General features: G+C 40.8%; 1 protein-coding gene and 1 long non-coding RNA gene across 3 annotated transcripts in view; both read left to right on the top strand.

The window, feature by feature from the left end:
• LOC133525449 (uncharacterized) overlaps window positions 1-22,207 on the top strand; it is a 109,100-nt gene that overhangs the window by 35,992 nt on the left and 50,901 nt on the right. The gene's annotated exons all lie outside the window — the stretch shown is intronic.
• The window catches only part of LOC133525432 (GDP-mannose 4,6 dehydratase), a 29,291-nt gene continuing 7,088 nt past the window's right edge, over window positions 5-22,207 (top strand). Inside the window, exons 1-5 of one of the 2 annotated variants that reach the window (XM_061861681.1) lie at window positions 5-321; window positions 4,643-4,837; window positions 13,880-13,960; window positions 15,853-16,012; window positions 20,822-21,054. In XM_061861681.1, the coding sequence (XP_061717665.1) occupies window positions 253-321; window positions 4,643-4,837; window positions 13,880-13,960; window positions 15,853-16,012; window positions 20,822-21,054 (738 nt within the window). In that variant the 5' untranslated portion in view covers window positions 5-252. The remainder of the gene's footprint in view (window positions 322-4,642; window positions 4,838-13,879; window positions 13,961-15,852; window positions 16,013-20,821; window positions 21,055-22,207) is intronic. The other variant, XM_061861682.1, reaches the window with a different exon arrangement.

Raw genomic sequence — 22,207 nt, 5'->3', positions numbered from 1 at the left:
TTTGTACACTATTATTGCCCAAAAAGTGTGCATTTCCTACATTAGAAGTTAGATTACTTATTAGTTGATCTATTAATTCCATTACTACCGGTTGTAAACCGTTACTACGCACGATAATGTTAATTGAGTATGAGTGTTTGTGATAAGCTTATCAATCCGCATCAAGCGTCGCCGGCTCGCGCGGTGAGGACGTGTACACTACGCCCTGTGCCTTAAATATTTTACTCTTTTTCTACAATAAAAAAAAAGACAATGTCCGGAGAAGGTTCAAGTGGTGAAGGAAACAAGAAGGTGGCTCTTATCACCGGTATCACAGGACAGGTAATTGAATATCTATTTCGTTTGCGATGTTTTGTGTTTTTCCAAGAAGAAAAGCATTCTGAATCAGAATTGTTTATTGCACTCATTGCTTTTTGTAATGAATATTACAATCCTCTGTTTAACAATTTTGGACATCTAATATTTAACTTTTTTGAACTCTTATTCTAATAGTAAATACTCCTTAAATTTAAATGTATTTAATCAAGTTACTGGACAATTTTAAATCTAATATTAGTAGCAACTAGTTGTTTATGATAAGGAATTTAATAATACATGAGTATAATTTTAAACATTTTTTTATTTATTAAACATAGCTCTAAGATATGGGTAGGGCTTAATTTTGTCATAAAAATATAAGTGATCTTTGACATTGGCTATCTTGATGTCATGGGATTCCCATTCAACAGCTTATCTTTTGCCCGATGTTGTGAACGTCTTGGGGAATTTGAACCTAGTTCTGTATTTATTTATGAGAACTCAGCCCTACATTTAGAGCATTATAAGTATTATTCCACACTTGTTTAAGTTTTTGGAATTGTATGTGCCTAGACTGAGCAGTGGAATGGTCAATATTAAATATATAGATATATATAGTTAATAAGGCACAATTGTTTTAGAGTTAACCATTAGGAATAGTTGTGAAGTGACAATATATAATATAAATATTAAAATTAAAGAAGTCAGAAATAAAATGAATAAATAAATATTCATCATATCAGCCTTTTATCGCCCACTGCTGAGCATAGGCCTCTCTTCCAGTACGCCACTTGTTCCGATCCTGAGCTAATCGCATCCAAAAGGGTAAAGGGTCTCCGAAGTGTATATTGATTGGGGAAGGAAATGCGTTCACAACATTCACTTTTCACATCATATCCATTTTGGATGTCAATTCCTGGTCCACACCTCCTCATGGTCCCTCCGGTAACTGGAATGAGTAGTAAACAACACTTTTGTTGGTATACTACTCATTTCAGGCAAACGTGGCAGGAAGCAAAACTCGCCAAGACACATTGGCCAGCGTGGCGTTTTAAGGCTATTACCTCTTCATAAAATTAAATAAATATTATCAGACATAATTACACAAATTGAGTAGAAATCCCACAGTAAGCTCAATAAGGCTTGTGTTGTGACCTATGACTCAGGATCAAACATCCATGCTCTTCACACAAATAAATTACTATGCAGGGATCGGAAACCGGTATTTTTTGTATGGGAACTAAAACGGTATTTTTTCGTTCTTTGTTAATTACTTCATTTCTAATTAGGCAATCTAATAATACGAAGTCGTTATCTGAAAACACAACTGAGTCCTACATTTAGAGTATAAAATAAACCGAAATATATGGTTATTTCGATGTTTTTGCAAAAAACCGGTTCCGATCCCTGTTACTATGAAATGTACTAAAAAGAAAAACATAAAATAAAGGCTATTATTATTACTATATGACTAGACTAGAGCATTTAAAATGAAGGAATGTAAGAATTTGAAAAAGTTGAATTTTCTATCTGCAATTACTCATGCCACCTAGTCCACCTACAACAGGTATAGCTAGCAACAGTTATATTGTAGTAAGTGTACTTTAACCGCTAATGATTGATACTGCCTGTACATAAATTAGAATTACAATAACAGTATTTCAGCCACCATTGTATTTATGTATTGGGGAACTTCGAAAGCAAGGTAATGTTGAAACTTGCTAATAGCCGGGTCCACACAGAGCGAGCATATGCGCAAGGCAATTTCCTCACGCACATACCGGCTAGTGTAGACGTGCCTAGGCAGAGGCGGCGTGCTCAGGCGAGGAAAACGCGCGCGCCGCCACGTCAACACTGGCCGGTTTGTGCGTGAGGAAATTGCCTCGTGCGTATGCTCGCTCTGTGTGGATCCGCTTAATCAATACACTTTATAAAACAAAGTCCCCCGCCACGTCTGTCTGTATGTTCGCGATAAACTCAAAAATTACAGCTGCCCCCTAAAATTTTACATACAATGTATGCCCCTCTGCGGTGTCTGCCCCCCCGAGCCTCAGGCGATGTCAAAATTCAATATTTTATTTTTTCTGCAAGTAGGCCTCAAGCGCTCTTTTACAAGTCAATACAACATTTCGAGTAACATCATATAGTGACATGAAATATACATAACAACATTTATAAAATACAACAGCCAATACCTTGGTAAACATTACATTACCATACATCTTAAAATAAATAATTACTACAATACAGTAGAGATGTATAGTTTCTGTGGTTAAAAATACATTACATCTGGAGATGTAAAAGGTCTCCAATGTCAGAGTACTAATACTAATAAGATTTGGAGGTGTAAAGTCTCTCCAAGTGTCAAAATAAAATTTATACTTGCTAGTTCACTGGCTGGCTACGCCCTTTACTAAACCACTAAGCAATAAGGAAGTTTATGACTACATAGTCTACATACACTACATATCATGGGCCTATGCAATCATCGCATACCTTTGCAACTACCAACAGGGTCTAACTTTGCCCTTTAGCAAATTTTACATCCCGCTGCAGTATCATGCGTGCATGCATAAAAAAACCTCTATTATACGAAGTCCGGCCCAAGAAAACTTCGGAAAAGAGCCTGAACTCTAGATATTGTAAATAGGGCACCTGATACCCGTGCTACACGCCAACCTGTGTACCCGCCTAAATAAACCCGGCACTAAGGTCCCGAGTTACATGAACTCGCCAATATCCGTTTCCTAATCTGGATTGGGCTCCGGAACTGCATTTGTGTCCTGCACTTGGCTCCGCTCGGGTATTGAGTACATGTTGGACCAGGCTGGTTTGATAGTTGATTAATGATAAACTAATCTGATATTGCATACGAAACGAACGGGCTTTAGTAGTAATTGATCAATCATCACTAATAGTAATTATTCACGAGTAATTCAATTCGTCGCTCTGATCCACAACACATCTTAAAGCCATTATACGTCGAGGAATGCCTGGATCCGCGTGTAATTAAGACCCTACGGACCCTAATTACACGACCTTAATTATTAATAAATTAAGGTTGACTGAAAGAGATCCCATATAGGGATAAGTTCTCCTTTGTTGTATTTAATTCTTTTTGTAACTGTGTTTCTCGTATTTGTTTTTCTATGTACAATAAAGAATATACATCCATACATACACGTGCTGAACGGGCCACATATCCGGGACCGTGTAGACACAGCAACGGCGACGGAATAGGTACACGAAACCCGGACGCGACCACGACGCCTAATTATAAAAGGATCACATTTTAGTAAATTAATGAAATGCCTTTAGGTATGCACACTGTACGCTACGTACAACGCCACATTTTCTGGAAGATAGCAATATTTCTATAGAACTTAACGCTGTATACAGCGTACGAGGTCTTCCAGACACCATCTTGGACCGGTCAGTTCAAGCCGCTGCTAAACCCGAAAGCGGAAGTATAGAGAAGTTAACTTCCGCTCGAACCTTGTACCTATTTATTGCCATGAAACTTTTTTGTTTAAACCCAGGAACAAACCAACTTCCGAAATGCAAAAAGCACAGTAAAAACTGTTTGTAAAATAAAAACAAAATTTAATGGTTTCAATCTTTACGATGCCTATTTGCATTATATACATTTCTACTAATTAAGAGGCAAGGAAAAGCATTATATGTTATGGATATAAGAAAGAGACAAATGAGGTTTTTTTTTTTTACAAAAATTGTGTTTCAATACAAAGTATCAAGGAACTTAGTTCCTGCACTAAATTGTCGTGTGTGCTAACCCCTGCAATTATTTTAGCTAAGAAGATAAGCTAATGATGGATGTTCCAATCCTTCTATTATAATATAATCTATAAATCATATTTCTACAAGTGGCCTTCAAATACATCTGTGCAAATATAAAACGCGTCAAACGCGTCACATCGTAACACTCTTAACGTAACTACTGAATTCTCAACATTTATTTTATCATATTTAGCGATACAGACGCGATGCTAACGCGCGTTTCTGTCGATACAGGGCTATAACCGCGAAAATCAAAGTTCGTAAATTGCGGGCATTTTGCTCTATCATTCTAATTACTTCTTAGTGAGAGTAAAAGACAAAGATCCCCGCGGTAGACCCCCAGATGCGATGCCAACGCGCTTACAACGCGCGTTTGTATCGATACAGACGGAAAGCCCGTCAGGCAAAACAACACGCGCCGAAGACGCGCGTGCGAATCGATACAAACGCGCGTTTGTATCGCGACAAACGCAAACAAACTGCATCATAGAATGAAAAACGCGCCGTCAACGCACGTTCCAATAACGTTGTATCATTTCACTCCCAGGACGGCTCCTACCTCGCCGAATTCCTCATCGAGAAAGGCTACACCGTCCACGGCATCCTCAGACGCTCCTCCTCCTTCAATACGGGCCGCATACAGCACCTCTACGAGAGACCTGCGTGTCACACGGGCGGCCGCATGCACCTGCACTACGGGGACCTTACGGACACCACCTGCCTTATCAGCATCATTGTCAAGGTAAGGAGGAGCTCCACGTGTCTCTGTCTCACTCTAAAATGACTCGTTCTCTCTCTCTCTCTTCTCAACTCTTGGCGACTATCTTCCAGTGGCCAGTATCCTCCGACCTTCCTCCTTCAACACGGGCGCATACAGTACCTCTAAAAGAGACCCGGGGCGTGTTACACGGGCAGCCGCCATGCACCTAAAAGTTTATCCTTAAGAGTCCTTATTCCTACAGACGAGCGTATTTTGTAAAATGCTTCCTTTTTCATTCAAGATTACGACGTAACTATTAGTATTTATTCAAAAACTGATAACGTACTTAAATAATCGTTTCCTAAACTAGGGGCTCCAACAGTTCAAATTTTCATTTTCTCTTTTAAACCTCTTTTTTAATGAGGTTTTTTGGGAGTCTTTTCCAAATTTTGCAGTGAGATGTGGCGTTTCGGTTCTCAATTTTGCTATAAACAAGAATCATTTGGTACATGAATGACTACAATTTGATTCAACATATCTCGTACGAGGGGCTGGAATGATTAACAATCGAAGATTCATTTGAAAAAACTGATAAAATACCTTCCGAGTTTTCTTTATTTTTTTGGCGAAAACAGGGTTTTATTATATTTTATTTCCGCAAATTGTACGCATATTTTGCTTTAAAAATAATATTATAGCAAACTGTAACTTTATGTTAACCTATAAAAAAAATCGTAACTATGGGACCTACATTGCCGTAAATTTATATTTTTTTAAAACACGTATAAATCACGCAGCAGCGACGCCCCGCTCGCAGTCCGCGCGGAGCGCGCTTAGAGGACGGACCTGTGCTCGATTGTCAGGCATTCGTTGCGATCGTAATCAGCTACGGAGTTCCGAGAAGTGCTTTATACTGCGATTAGAAAATCTTAATAAAAGTTCATTTTTTACAGTATGCCTAACAGACTCGCTTATTGATGGATTTTCAGTGTTACTTTTTTTTTAATACTAAGTCGGTGGCAAACAAGCATACGGCCCGCATATGTACGCCTGCAACTCCAGAGGAGTTACATGCGCGTTGCCGACCCTAACCCCCTCCCACCCCTCGTTGAGCTCTGGCAACCTTACTCACCGGCAGGAACACAACACTATGAGTAAGGTCTAATGTTATTTGGCTGCGATTTTCTGAAAAACGCATTTTCACTTGAAATAACGTTAGGGTTTGCATTATTATTTTTGACCCGGATGAAGTCCAAGTTCTCATGATGGAGTCAGGAGTTGGTCACCAGAACTCCTAATCTACTAATTATAATCCCATCGTGTTTGGGCTCAAAAGATTTGCCCTGACGAACACCATCGATCTAGATGAGGTCCAGGGTCTCATGATGGAGTCAGGAGTTGGTCACTAGAACTCCTAATCTACTCATTATAATTCCATCGTGTTTGGGCTCAACAGAGTTGCCCTGATGAGCACCTTCAATCTAGATGAGGTCCAGGGTCTCATGATGGAGTCAGGAGCTGGTCACCAGAACTCCTAATCTACTCATCATAACTCCATCGTGTTTGGGTTCAATAGAGTTGCCCTGACGAGCACCATCAATCTAGATGAGGTCCAGGGTCTCATGATGGAGTCAGGAGCTGGTCACCAGAACTCCTAATCTACTCATCATAACTCCATCGTGTTTGGGCTCAATAGATTTGCCCTGATGAACACCATCGATCTAGATGAGGCCCAGGGTCTCATGATGGAGTCAGGAGTTGGTCACCAGAACTCCTAAACTACTCATCATAACCTCATCGTGTTCGGGCTCAATAGATTTGCCCTGACGAGCATCATCAATCTAGATAAAGTCCAGGGTCTCATGATGGAGTCAGGAGTTGGTCACTAGAACTCCTAATCTACTCATTATAATTCCAACGTGTTTGGGCTCAAAAGATTTGCCCTGATGAGCACCATCGATCTAGATGAGGTCCAGGGTCTCATGATGGAGTCAGGAGTTGGTCACCAGAACTCCTACTCTACTCATCATAACTCCATCGTGTTTGGGCTCAATAGAGTTGCCCTGACGAGCACCTTCAATCTAGATGAGGTCCAGGGTCTCATGATGGAGTCAGGAGCTGGTCACCAGAACTCCTAATCTACTCATCATAACTCCATCGTGTTTGAGTTCAATAGAGTTGCCCTGACGAGCACCATCAATCTAGATGAGGTCCAGGGTCTCATGATGGAGTCAGGAGCTGGTTACCAGAACTCCTACTCTACTCATCATAACTCCATCGTGTTTGGGCTCAATAGATTTGCCCTGACGAGCATCATCAATCTAGATAAAGTCCAGGGTCTCATGATGGAGTCAGGAGTTGGTCACTAGAACTCCTAATCTACTCATTATAATTCCATCGTGTTTGGGCTCAACAGAGTTGCCCTGATGAGCACCTTCAATCTAGATGAGGTCCAGGGTCTCATGATGGAGTCAGGAGCTGGTCACCAGAACTCCTAATCTACTCATCATAACTCCATCGTGTATGGGCTCAATAGAGTTGCCCTGACGAGCACCATCAATCTAGATCAGGTCCAGGGTCTCATGATGGACTCAGGAGTTGATCACCAGAACTCCTAGTCTATTCATCATAACTCCATCGTGTTTGGGCTCAAAAGATTTGCCCTGACGAGTACCATCGATCTAGATTAAGTCGAGGGTCTCATGATGGACTCAGTAGTTGGTCACCAGAACTCCTAATCTATTCATCATAATTGTAATTTGATGGTGCTTGTCGGAGTAAATCTATCATGAGACCCTGGACTTCATCTAGATCGATGGTACTCGTCAGGGCAAATCTTTTGAGCCCAAACACGATGGAATTATAATGAGTAGATTAGGAGTTCTAGTGACCAACTCCTGACTCCATCATGAGACCCTGAACATCATCTAGATTGATGGTGCTCGTGAGGGCAAATCTATTGAGCCCAAACACGATGGAGTTATGATGAGTAGATTAGGAATTATGGTGACCAACTCCTGACTCCATCATGAGACCCTGGACTTCATCTAGATCGATGGCAACATGCCACATGATGGCAACAACATAGTCACCAGCAACATGCTGAGATGAGGCCATTTCGTGACACTTTACTCTCACTATGTTCTCTTTTATGTCTGTCTATTTCTGTTTGTGTGTTTATGAATAAAACAAATTCTATTTCTATTCTATTTCTATGGTACTCGTCAGGGCAAATCTTTTGAGCCCAAACACGATGGAATTATAATGAGTAGATTAAGAGTTCTAGTGACCAACTCCTGACTCCATCATGAGACCCTGAACATCATCTAGATTGATGGTGCTCGTGAGGGCAAATCTATTGAGCCCAAACACGATGGAGTTATGATGAGTAGATTAGGAATTATGGTGACCAACTCCTGACTCCATCATGAGACCCTGGACTTCATCTAGATCGATGGTACTCGTCAGGGCAAATCTTTTGAGCCCAAACACGATGGAATTATAATGAGTAGATTAGGAGTTCTGGTGACCAACTCCTGACTCCATCATGAGACCCTGGACTTCATCTAGATCGATGGTACTCGTCAGGGCAAATCTTTTGAGCCCAAACACGATGGAATTATAATGAGTAGATTAGGAGTTCTAGTGACCAACTCCTGACTCCATCATGAGACCCTGAACATCATGTAGATTGATGGTGCTCGTGAGGGCAAATCTATTGAGCCCAAACACGATGGAGTTATGATGAGTAGATTAGGAATTATGGTGACCAACTCCTGACTCCATCATGAGACCCTGGACTTCATCTAGATCGATGGTACTCGTCAGGGCAAATCTTTTGAGCCCAAACACGATGGAATTATAATGAGTAGATTAGGAGTTCTAGTGACCAACTCCTGACTCCATCATGAGACCCTGAACATCATCTAGATTGATGGTGCTCGTGATGGCAAATCTATTGAGCCCAAACACGATGGAGTTATGATGAGTAGATTAGGAATTATGGTGACCAACTCCTGACTCCATCATGAGACCCTGGACTTCATCTAGATCGATGGTGCTCGTGAGGGCAAATCTATTGAGCCCAAACACGATGGAGTTATGATGAGTAGATTAGGAATTATGGTGACCAACTCCTGACTCCATCATGAGACCCTGGACTTCATCTAGATCGATGGTACTCGTCAGGGCAAATCTTTTGAGCCCAAATACGATGGAATTATAATGAGTAGATTAGGAGTTCTGGTGACCAACTCCTGACTCCATTATGAGACCCTGGACTTCATTTAGATCGATGGTACTCGTCAGGGCAAATCTATTGAGCTCGAATACGATGGAATTATAATGAGTAGATTAGGAGTTCTAGTGACCTACTCCTGACTCCATCATGAGACCCTGGACTTCATCTAGATTGATGGTGCTCATCAGGGTAAATCTATTGAGCCCAAACTCGATGGAGTTATGATGAGTAGATTAGGAGTTCTGGGGAGTTCTGGTGACCAACTCCTGACTCCGTCATGAGACCCTGGACCTCATCTAGATCGATGGTGTTCGTCAGGGCATATCTTTTGAGCCCAAGCACGATGGAATTATAATGAGTAGATTAGGAGTTCTGGTGAATCTTTTGAGCCCAAGCACGATGGAATTATAATGAGTAGATTAGGAGTTCTGGTGACCAACTCCTGACTCCATCATAAGAACCTGGATGGACTTCATTCGGGTCAAAAATAATAATACAAACCCTAACGTGATTTCAAATAACACTGAAACTCTATAGCACTAATGTGCGCAAACGATTGGCATCTGGACTACGCAGCATGGGTGCGTAGCCACCATGCCAATCGATACGACAACGAAACACTATCTGTCTCTCTCTCGTACTAATATGCACAAACGATTGGCATCTTGGCTGGGCAGCATGGGTGCGTAGCCAACATGCCAAACGTTTACGATACGACAAGGAAACACTATCTGTCTCTCTATCGCACTAATATGCGCAAACGATTGGCTTCTTGGCTAGGTATCATGGGTGCGTAGCTAACATGCCAATCGTTTACGATACGACAACGAAACACTACTCTCTCTCTATCGCACTAATATACGCAAACGATTGGTATTTTGGCTAGGCACTAAGCAAGTGTGTGGCCAACATGCCAATCGTTTACGATACGACAACGAAACACTATCTGTCTCTCTATCGCACTAATATACTTTATTTATACCTGCAGTCATTTAGTAACTTCTTCATTTTCCATTGGTGTGAAAGAGACAGAATAAAGAGCAAGGGTTATAGTACACTCTGTAGTCTGTACACTTAGTAGTAGTGTACATAAAAAAAAACTACTGTGCATATACAATAAAATAAAGAGTGCCCATATGATATCATATGACACTAAAATTAATGTTGCTTGAAATTATATTGAAAACTATCAAGATTATTCTAGTCTGCATTGATACGCGCATCGCGTTGCCGGCGCTCGCGTACCGAGCGCCAACGCCATCTATCGAGCGTTATTTCGTGAAATCGGAGAACGCTCCAAGGATTAAGGGCTCTTAATCCTGTTGTTTTTAAACTTATGTGTTTCACTTTTCTCGTATTCAAAATGAGTAGTAGAGTGTTTTACTCGGATGAAGGCATCATTTCATCCCTTGGTTATCCATCTACTATTTCATCACACTTGCTGGTAAACGGTGTTATTGTATGCCAGCATATACTGAGATGGAATGACAATATGGCGCTGGCGGACGAATGTTTGATATGTCACCGTATTTAAGAATTATTTCGCTTAGGGTGCCTTTCATACATTTAAAACGCAGCTCCACCTACAGCTACGTTTTCAAATGTATGAAATAGTACACAATGTAACTATTTGTGTAATACATTTGCGTATATACATAGGTCACTAGATAAGTTTTGCAATAGACAAATTAGACAAATATGAAACAAACAGGTGGCCTATCACTTATATTTTTTAAAACTATATTTGCTGGAAAACATTTACTTTCTTTTTAAATTTACTTATTAAAAAAATCATAACTTTGTATGAAATGAAAATGTTGTATAAAATATGCGACTTAGCCCGCACCGACGTTTTCAAAGTTTAAATCATTTTTTTAATAAGTAAATTTAAAAATAAAGTAAATGTTTTCCGCCCAAACATTGTCCATGGAAATATAGTTTAAAAAAATATATGTGATAGGCCACCTCATTGTTTCATATTTGTCTATTGCAAAACTTATCTAGTGGCCTATATTCTGTTTTTTTATTCCGTAGACTAAAATGACATTTCATGTGGTACTAAGAAATGTCATGTCTTACATATGAAACGTCATTTTAGTCTACGGAATAAAAAAACAGACCTTACGTTCACAATTGGCAATACGCTTTTGACTGCGCTGCAGTTGACGTAAACGTAACATATCATTTTTGTATCCAATTTTTTTTTTCAAACGCCTATTTTGGATCATTGTCATTAATTCAATCTTGTCCTAGCTAAAGTGGTGGGCTTAAACTGCAGAACAGATAAAATAGATTATGTTAAAAGTGTCTACGTACTTCACATAAATAAATCAATTTAGATCACACCTTACCAGATGGCCTACCGCGAACCACGTTCGACGTGTTGCCTCCCTGTGACACTTACGTACAAATTTATAAGTGCGATAGAGAGCCAACACGTTCAACGTGTTTCGCGGTAGGCCCTCAGGCTCTGCCTATTATAGCATGAAATATATTTCAATAAATACAGCAAGGTTGAGTGCGGCATGCTTTCGCAGCCCAACAATAGTGTGATTACACGCTTTACGGCTTACGAATTGTTGTTTGCCAACAGTACATGTTGATATGGTTTATGATTCAACATAATTCCGAGCTCTGAGGTCCTACCGCGAACCACGTTCGACGTGTTGCCTCTCTGTCGCACTTGTAAATTCGTATGTAAGTGTGACAGGGAGATAACACGTTAAACGTGTTTCGCGGTAGGCCCTCTGGTCATTTTTACGAGGGACTTAGGTATGTTTCGCGTTAAACTAACTCCTCGTGACATCATCAGCTTAGAGTGATGATTTCCGTGATAAAAACTATTCTGTCTTTCTGTGGCTAAGAGCTCTAACTATTTCCATACAAAATTTCGTCTATCGAGCCGCGCCGAAATCGTGAAAAAAAAAAAAGTTTCTCCCATAGGAAATTTCAACATCAGACCAGCAAAATGTATGAAACAGCCAAATTTTTTTCATGATTTTAAGGATTGGTCCCATAAGAGGTGCTCAACATGACCTAAACATCAACGGGTTTAAGTAATTGCTTTACGTTCAGTACCCCTAGTGTAACTTTGATCGACATCATAACGTGACGAACGCGTTTGCGTTAAGTCTCATTTTGTATAGGATTTTGAGTTTCCAAAACGTCCCGCTTGGCGCGCTCTTTCTAAATCCAATACAAAATGAGACTAAACGCAAACGCGTACGCCAGTACGTTTCGAAATCGAAATTATTTACACTAGGGGTACTGATAGATACTGTATACATACAAAACAATAGATCGTGACTAAATCTACTGCTTACCATCAGGCGGACCGTATGCTTGTTGGCCACCGTCGTGGTATTAAAAAATGTATCGTATAATTTCCGGTCCTAAATTGAAATATCTTCTATTTATATGATTATTCTGATAACAAAGCAATTGTTCCTAATTAAAACCGTCTCTTGTCTTGAGCGATTAATGATGCGCGCGCTTCAAAGATAAGATTAATTTACATTACCACCTGTTACTGGGACGAGTCTTTCGAAGATATCGGTTTTAGGTATTTTAATGGTAGGTTATGTTATAACAACACAATACTCTGTTAACTCTGTATTGCACGACTCATACATTAAGAATACGTGTACCTACAGATACATAGGGGTCATCCATTAATTACATCACACATTTAGGGGGAGGAGGGGGTCAAGAGAATATGACATGTCGTGACAAGGGGGAGGGGGGAGTCACAAACTTTGTGATGTCACTTTAACTTCATCAGCAGGGGTCGGACAAAAAGTGCGGATGACGTCAAACCACTTATAGGATGATTTCAAATAGTATTTTTGATTTTCATAAACAATTATCACTTATCATTTATCAACCTCTTTCTTAAACGATATCGCCACTTGAAATGAGTAAGTACGTTTTTGACTGACACATTGTCAATCAGATGAACAATAAATTGACTTCGTTATTGTTTAGCTATTGTATCTTCACGATTATATTTAGCTAAAATTTATATTTACTAATGTATAAGAAAACGCTCTAAAATGTCATCTTTACTCGAATATTGTGGCAATCCCACAGACTTGTTCTAACTAATTTCAAATAATTATACCTTATGGTAACAAGTTTCGTGAAATTTATTTTATTCACTACGTCACCCTACCACCTGTATTATTAATTCCATGGATTTATTTACGATTATTTTATTACTTCATTAATACTACTTTGTTACTACATGTCACACGGAAGTTTAAATACAAACTCAAACATCATCCTGTGTGCAAGATTACGTCATTTTTACGTCATCCGCACTTTTTGTCCGACCCCTGTTCATCAGTATGCAACCATATTTTATTTTATTTCTTGTACATTTAAATAACGAGTTTTAGGAACAATAATCTTATTATACCTATGCGTTTATTTTTTTTTCCTAATCGGTTTTGTTTTATAATTACTAATATTTCTCTTGTCAAAAATATTTTGATAAAATATTAATAATACCCAATTTGATTCGCCGATTTCGTTGAAAAAAATTGTCAAAAATGTGACGTCACACCAGGGGGGGAGGGGTTTGCTAAATGTGACCAAGTATGACAAGGAGGGGGGGAGGGGTAAAAAAAACCTAGAAATTCGTGTGACGTAATTAATGAATGACCCCAATTTCTATTTCTAAAGATCGATCTCTTCCAAACAACTTTTTATAGTTTTTCACGATGTGGTCAACCGATCAATACTCGTACCCATGCAATTGCCATGTCATAATATGATGAATTTCAAAATCTCCAAGACATGCATGTAATAAAGCCAATAGTTAATTCAAACATAATTTATTCCAGACTCGGCCAAAAGAGATCTACAATCTAGGAGCACAGTCCCATGTAAAAGTCTCCTTTGAACTGAGCGAATACACAGCACAGGTGAGTTAGTCAATTATAAACTTCGATAATTAATTAATTTATCGTTTTTTAACGACTACATCATTTCAAGGTTTTAATTCGGTTAAATGTTTTTTAACCGGTTTTAATTTCGGAGGAGGAAAGTTATTGTCGAGAACTTATGTTTGAAAAGGTATTCAGAAAATCAAATTAAAACCTTGAAATATTGTAGCCACATTTATTTGTGTATTTTTTAATCTTTTCGGCGCCGTGTCAAACACACGGACGCCACGACACCGAAGTGTCACTGAAATTGATCTTTATTCATATGCACGTAGGTCTATGTTGCTCGGTGGTCTGTGACGGATTAATCCGTCTTCGGCGTTGGACCTCGGATGCAGATATATCCGTCATTGGCGTCATTCTACATTTTCATTCCCAGAAAAATGTATATTGAATTCGTATATAGAAAAAGTAGTCTCAAATTTTACCTGATAATAGGAATTTGTTGACCAGAATTCATATATTAATATTGATGAATGTTAAAAGATGATAACGCAGTGGTAAATGCCTTATTTTCATACAAATCGGGAGACAATCAAGGACCACTGAGTTACTGGCAGGGATCGGAACCGGTTTTTTGCAAAAACATCGTTATAACCATATATTTCGGTTTATTTTATACTCTAAATGTAGGACTCAGTTGTGTTTTCAGATAACGACTTCGTATTATTAGATTGCCTAATTAGAAATGAAGTAATTAACAAAGAACGAAAAAATACCGTTTTCGTTCCCATACAAAAAATACCGGTTTCCGATCCCTGGTTACTGGGATTAAGGATATTTACAGTATAGCTATTGATTGAACAAAGCTATCGGGATTGATTGATAGCCTAACTAAGCCTCTGTCGCCATCACAAAACAGAAAATTAAGTAGATAATGGCCAAGTATTCTAAAATATGCATTTTACGAAAGTCTGGCTGGAAGTACTTGAGTCTCATCTCGGCCGAATTTCATCTTCCCATACAAACGGAGCTTCGTTCTCATTTTAAAACTACGTGTTGTAATGTAATGAAGCTTTGCATATACAATGACACAATGACATAGTATAGTATATCTATGCGTCTAATTAGTTTATATAGCACCAGCTTATAAAACAAACGAAATAGAGAAAAAACAAGTTTTGTATGAAAAACTTAAATTCGCTGTATTTTTGTAACGATGGTTGAAGCCTGTAATTAGTTTAAGTAAGTACATTACAAACAAAAAGTACAAAGTTTCAGAGCAATCTAGTTAACTAAAACTAACTGCTTTGGCACAGCGATCCAAAAAGAATCTTGGCCTCCGAAACGAGAGAACGCCACCTGTCCCGATCCAGCGCGGTTTCCTGCCATGAATTGGCATTCAGCCGACGCAGGTCCGCCTCCATGACAATCGTCGTGGAGCAATCTAGTTAGTCGTTCTAAAATGAAAGCATAACTACGTTTGTATGGAAAATTGAGCTTGTCGTGGACTCTGTAACTCTTGTATTTTCTTTCGGTAAGCGACATGTTGTGAGGTGGCAATGGCATACTGTTTTGTGTAGTCGGTTCTTTTAATGTAGTTCTAGTTATAAATAAATAATAAATATTAATAATATAAATATTATAGGACATTATTACACAAATTGACTAAGTCCCACAGTAAGCTCAATAAGGCTTGTGTTGAGGGTACTTAGACAACGATATATATAATTATTTTATAAATACTTAAATACATAGAAAACACCCATGACTCAGGAACAAATATCCATGCTCATCACACAAATACATGCCCTTGCCAGGATTTGAACCCGGGACCATCAGCTTCGTAGGCAGGGTCACTACCCACTAAGGCCAAACCGGTCGTCAAAGTTATTTAAAGATATTAAGTAACTAAAATCTACATATTCTAGGTGGACGCATTAGGTACCCTACGTCTACTGGAAGCAGTGAGAGCCGCGGGCTTGGAAAAGGAGACGCGAATCTACCAGGCCTCCACCTCGGAGCTGTACGGCAAAGTTGTCGAAGTACCGCAGTCGGAGAAAACGCCGTTCTACCCGCGATCGCCTTACGGTGAGTACTACTTATACCGACCACTAGTAGGAGGAGTTATCTTAGAAGTTGGTGGACCTATTTATAGGTGACATTAGGTTCCCTAAGCCTACTGGAAAAGGAGACTCGAATCTACCAGGCCTCCACCTCGGAGCTGTACGGCAAAGTTGTCAAACTCCTGCAGTCGGAGTAAACGCCGTTCTACCCGCGATCGCCTTACGGTGAGTACTACTTATACCGACCACTATTAGGAGTTATCTTAGAAGTTGGTGGACCTATTTATAGGTGACATTAGGTTCCCTAAGTCTACTGGAAAAGTAGACGCGAATCTACCAGGCCTCCACCTCGGAGCTGTATGACAAAGTTGTCAAACTCCTGCAGTCGGAGTAAAGGCCGTTCTACCCGCGATCGCCTTACGGTGAGTACTACTTATACCGACCACTATTAGGAGTTATCTTAGAAGTTGGTGGACCTATTTATAGGTGACATTAGGTTCCCTAAGTCTACTGGAAAAGTAGACGCGAATCTACCAGGCCTCCACCTCGGAGCTGTATGACAAAGTTGTCAAACTCCTGCAGTCGGAGTAAAGGCCGTTCTACCCGCGATCGCCTTACGGTGAGTACTACTTATACCGACCACTACTAGGAGGAGTTATCTTAGAAGTTGGTGGACCTATTTATAGGTGACATTAGGTTCCCTAAGTCTACTGGAAAAGTAGACGCGAATCTACCAGGCCTCCACCTCGGAGCCGTATCACAAAATTGTCGAAGTCCCGCAGTCGGAGAAAACGCCGTTCTACCCGCGATCGCCTTACGGTGAGTACTACTTATACCGACCACTACTAGGAGGAGTTATCTTAGAAGTTGGTGGACCTATTTATAGGTGACATTAGGTTCCCTAAGTCTACTGGAAAAGTAGACGCGAATCTACCAGGCCTCCACCTCGGAGCTGTATGACAAAGTTGTCAAACTCCTGCAGTCGGAGTAAAGGCCGTTCTACCCGCGATCGCCTTACGGTGAGTACTACTTATACCGACCACTACTAGGAGGAGTTATCTTAGAAGTTGGTGGACCTATTTATAGGTGACATTAGGTTCCCTAAGTCTACTGGAAAAGTAGACGCGAATCTACCAGGCCTCCACCTCGGAGCTGTATGACAAAGTTGTCAAACTCCTGCAGTCGGAGTAAAGGCCGTTCTACCCGCGATCGCCTTACGGTGAGTACTACTTATACCGACCACTATTAGGAGGAGTTATCTTAGAAGTTGGTGGACCTATTTATAGGTTGACATTAGGTTCCCTAAGTCTACTGGAAAAGGAGACGCGAATCTACCAGGCCTCCACCTCGGAGCAAACGCCGTTCTACCCGCGATCGCCTTACGGTGAGTACTACTTATACCGACCACTATTAGGAGGAGTTATCTTAGAAGTTGGTGGACCTATTTATAGGTTGACATTAGGTTCCCTAAGTCTACTGGAAAAGGAGACGCGAATCTACCAGGCCTCCACCTCGGAGCAAACGCCGTTCTACCCGCGATCGCCTTACGGTGAGTACTACTTATACCGACCACTATTAGGAGGAGTTATCTTAGAAGTTGGTGGACCTATTTATAGGTTGACATTAGGTTCCCTAAGTCTACTGGAAAAGGAGACGCGAATCTACCAGGCCTCCACCTCGGAGCAAACGCCGTTCTACCCGCGATCGCCTTACGGTGAGTACTACTTTGCCCGACTACTTCTAGCCAGGTAGGGCTATGACAAGAAGGTGCAAGACGTCGGACACGTCATTACCAAATTAAAATGGAGCTGGGCGGGACATGTTGCCAGGCAGAGTGATGGCAGGTGGCCAAAGTGCTAACGGAGTGGTGGCCGCTTTCAGACGAAAGGAGTGCCTGGCGTCCGTTGGCTCGTTGGGTGGACGACATTCGGAAGACTGCGGGTCACTTCTGGATGAGATTGGCTCGGGACCGGGATAAGTGGCGTACTAGAAGAGAGGCCTATGCTCAGCAGTGGGCGACAAAAGGCTGATATGATGAGGGCTATGAATGTTAGAAGTGTATGTAGGTATCAAAGGGAATTTGAAATAGAGATGGACTGTCAAAGAAAACTTTGTAGCCACAGTAAATCTTTGACACATGATTAAAACTTTTAGAACGCAATTTGACTTTGATCCTTATTCTTTCACTCTTCTTCTCAGCATATTTGCATCCACTGCTGAACATATGCCTCTTTCATGGAGTTCTGTATGCGGCGGTTCTATGCCAGATCGGCCCTTCCGTCTTTCGGATTATTTTGTTAAATATCAAAAAGTGGCGCCATCTAATGGAACATAGGCCAAAGGTTATAGTGCCATCGCTCGAAACGATGCCGCTATACCTGGCTTTGGCGAAGGATGCCAGTAAATTTACTGTTTTTATTTCAATTTCTCTTTGGTAGATATTAATGTACAATTGTACTATTCGAAAAATATATAATTAAAAGAATTTAAGGCACTATAGCGATGTAAGTATGTGACCTACAATACCTACATGTACACAGCAACGCACTGACCTCAAGGTCTACCGATTGGACCCCCATGTACGGTCAGGGCGCTCCGTAATTGCTGTGCCATCCATGATCCTAGCTAAATTGGTTGTTCAATACTTACGCTATGGAATGTCCAATTTAGCTAGAACCCTAAATGGTTCAACAATCACGGAGCGTAACTGCACAGTCGCCATCATATATATCGGAGCGGCCGAGGTGCTCACAAATATCTGAACACGCTTCTATTTTCAAGGCGTTAGAGTGCTTGTTCAGATATTTGTGAACACGTTGGCCGCTCCGATATATCTGATTGCGACTGTACTAACAGCAACACTTACGGTACAGTGCGATGAAATAGACATCACACAGTAATTCAAACGAGTATTGAGTAGAATGAATGCTCTCCGGATGTTTGGTACATACTCGGACTTTTGTTTCTTCTGGGTATTCGCCAAGATAATGGATGCGATGGGAAACACCAACACGAGTACTTGGAAGGGAAATTCTTTTCGCAATCGCATCCGTTCATTATTGTATTGAAAAAGCAGAAATAATCACTTATTGGTTTGATTCACTTTTTCTCGAGTGACTGAATTTGTCAGGTAATGTATATGGCATTTATGGCTCCGTACATAATAATAATAAAACATTTATCTTAAAAACCAATTATCAATTTACGTAACTAGCATTTAAACTATAAATTTTAAAATAAATAAAAATAATTGTATTGAATAAACAGAAATAATCGCTTTTATTGGTTTGATTCACTTTTTTTCGAGTGACTGAATTTGTCAGCTAATGTATATGGCATTTATGGCTCCGTACATAATAATAATAAAACATTTATCTTAAAAACCAATTATCAATTTACGTAACTAGCATTTTAACTATTAATTAAAAAAAAAAAAAAAAACAAAAAGCAGTGTTTGACAACATGCATGGACGTCCACTGGGCTACCATAAGGTTGTAGGGTTGATTGGGTTAGCAAACACGCTCAAGTTGCGACATTATACGAGAACTCTGACTGTCAAAAGTTGACATTTAACAACTCTTCTTCTTCCTCCTGCCCTTATCCCACGTTATGTGGGGTCGGCACTACATGTTCTTCTCTTCCATTCTCCTCTATCTTTGGCCACCTCAGCACTCACTCCTTTCTTTCTCATATCCTCTATCACACAATCCATCCATCGTTTTTTGGGTCTACCATCCGCTCCGTCCATCAACATTCATTCCTAACATTCTTTTTCCTATATGGCATTCATCCCTCCTCATTAAATGCCCATACCACGCTAACCTACCACTCCTTATCTTCTCCGCTACCGGTGCTACTTTCAAACTTCCCCTTATATACTCATTCTTAATCCGATCCTTTCTCGTCACTCCACACATCCATCTCAACATTCTCATTTTCGCTGCGTGCACTCTTCTTTCATCATTTAACAACTCTATTATCACAAGGTACCGCTGGTGTGATGTCGTGGAGGCGGACCTGCGTCGGCTGAATGCCAATTCATGGCAGGAAACCGCGCTGGATCGGGACAGGTGGCGTTCTCTCGTTTCGGAGGCCAAGATTCGTTTTGGATCGCTGAGCCAAAGCAGTTAGTTCAGTTAGTTAGTTATTATCACAAAACCCGGCGCTGCCGTACAGCGCCACCTTTAGCTCCAACCTCGGGGCACGATTTTTTCTAGGTCTTAGACTTTTAAACCGGTTAGTCACAATCTCAGTTTCAACTGAAGTGCGCGGCTGCAGGCCGACATCTTTTTTAAATACTACGTCGACGGCAAACAAGCATACGGCCCGCCTGATGGTAAGCAGTCTCCGTAGCCTATGAACACCTCTTCGCGCAATCCGACAAGGTTTACGTGGTGGTGTTCAAAGAGTTTAATTCACATTCATTTTGGACCCGGGTACGTCCTTAAACTACGTCCAAACGAGAGATATGGGCATTGTGAATGTCATCTCGCTCTGTGTGGTAGGGCACAGCACAGCGGATGTCATTCCAGATCTAGAGCAGAGCCCAATTGGGGAAGTACCTCCACCTTACAGAAAACCACAGCCAAATGACACTAGACCCTACTCATAATGTTGTGTTCCTGCCGGTGAGTAAGGTTGCCAGAGCTCAACGTGGGGGGGTTTAGGGTCGGCAACGCGCATGTAACTCCTCTGGAGTTGCAGGCGTACATAGGCTACGGAGACTGCTTACCATCAGGCGGGCCGTATGCTTGTTTGCCACCGACGTAGAATAAAAAAAAATCAAAGCTCTGTTCTCTTATAAATATATATGAACATTTCCTTATGTTCCAGCCTGCGCCAAACTCTACGGCTACTGGATAACAATAAACTACCGCGAGGCCTACGGCATGTTCGCCTGCAACGGCCTCCTCTTCAACCACGAGAGTCCCAGACGAGGAGAAAACTTCGTCACGAGAAAAATCACTCGAGGCGTCGCGAAGATCACACTAGGGCTCATGGAGTATATAGAGCTGGGAAATCTGGACTGTAAGAGGGATTGGGGACATGCCAAGGATTATGTTGAGGTAATTATATTAGTTTCTTTCTGAAAACCTATAGGTTTCTTGAACCACGACAGTCTACTCTACGAGAGAACTTAGTCGCGAAGATCACTCGAGGCGTCGCGAAGATCACACTAGGACTCATGGAGTATATAGAGCTGGGGAATCTGGACTGTAAGAGGGATTGGGGACATGCCAAGGATTATGTTGAGGTAATTATATTAGTTTCTTTCTGAAAACCTATAGGTTTCTTGAACCACGACAGTCTACGAGAGAACTTAGTCGCGAAGATCACTCGAGGCGTCGCGAAGATCACACTAGGGCTCATGGAGTATATAGAGCTGAGGAATGAGAGATTGCAGACATGCCAAGGATTATGGAGAGTAGGAGAAGGAGATTATATAGACGAAATCGCAGATCTGATTTCCAAATATTATAAAAAAAATTTCATTTATTAGGTAGAAATATGAAGCTAAATTGTATGAAATTCTGAAATTAGAGGAAGCGAAAAAATTCAATACAGTTCAAATCATAAGAATTAAAAATAAATAAATGAATTAATAAGATGATGCCAACGGCCGCTTTCTATCCCCGCACCGCCCGCCGTCGGCAGGGAGTTCATCCTCACACCCTAGAACCTAAATGGTCGCGCACTGTGCGGTTTAAGAGGAACTTCCTCCCGCGGACGCTCCGGCTGTGGAATGAGCTCCCTGCCGAGGTTTACCCGAGGGTCTACAGTATGGGGTTCTTCAAAAAAGGAGTGTACAGGTTTTTAAAGGGTCGGTCACATGTAACACCTCTGGAGTTGCAGGCGTCCATAGGCTGCAGTAACTGCTTACTGTCAGGGGGGCCGTATGCTTGCTTGCCGCCGTCGTGGTATTAAAAAAAACTGGTGCAATAGATTTTACTAAAATGCCAATATTTTTAAAGAAATCCCTATTTCGCTAATCTATCTACTGTAAATGATTTAACTACAAACAACGGAAGCAATAATTTGCCTACAGAACTCATCAGCTTATCGGTTATCAAGTAATATTTCAAAGTGATTTATAAACATGGGGTTTTTACTGTCATGTATACGGTTTAACTGGTGTTCCACATTTCATATGCCGTCACATTAAACCAATAGATACGTAGGATCCGTTCGTCAGGTTGTGCGAACTCCTTCCTCGCGTTA

This window comes from Cydia pomonella, chromosome 15 (assembly GCF_033807575.1).
Source record: "Cydia pomonella isolate Wapato2018A chromosome 15, ilCydPomo1, whole genome shotgun sequence".
Classification (NCBI taxonomy): Eukaryota; Metazoa; Arthropoda; class Insecta; order Lepidoptera; family Tortricidae; genus Cydia; species Cydia pomonella.
Note: the sequence above shows the minus strand (reverse complement) of the source record. Positions and strands in the feature narration are given on the sequence as shown.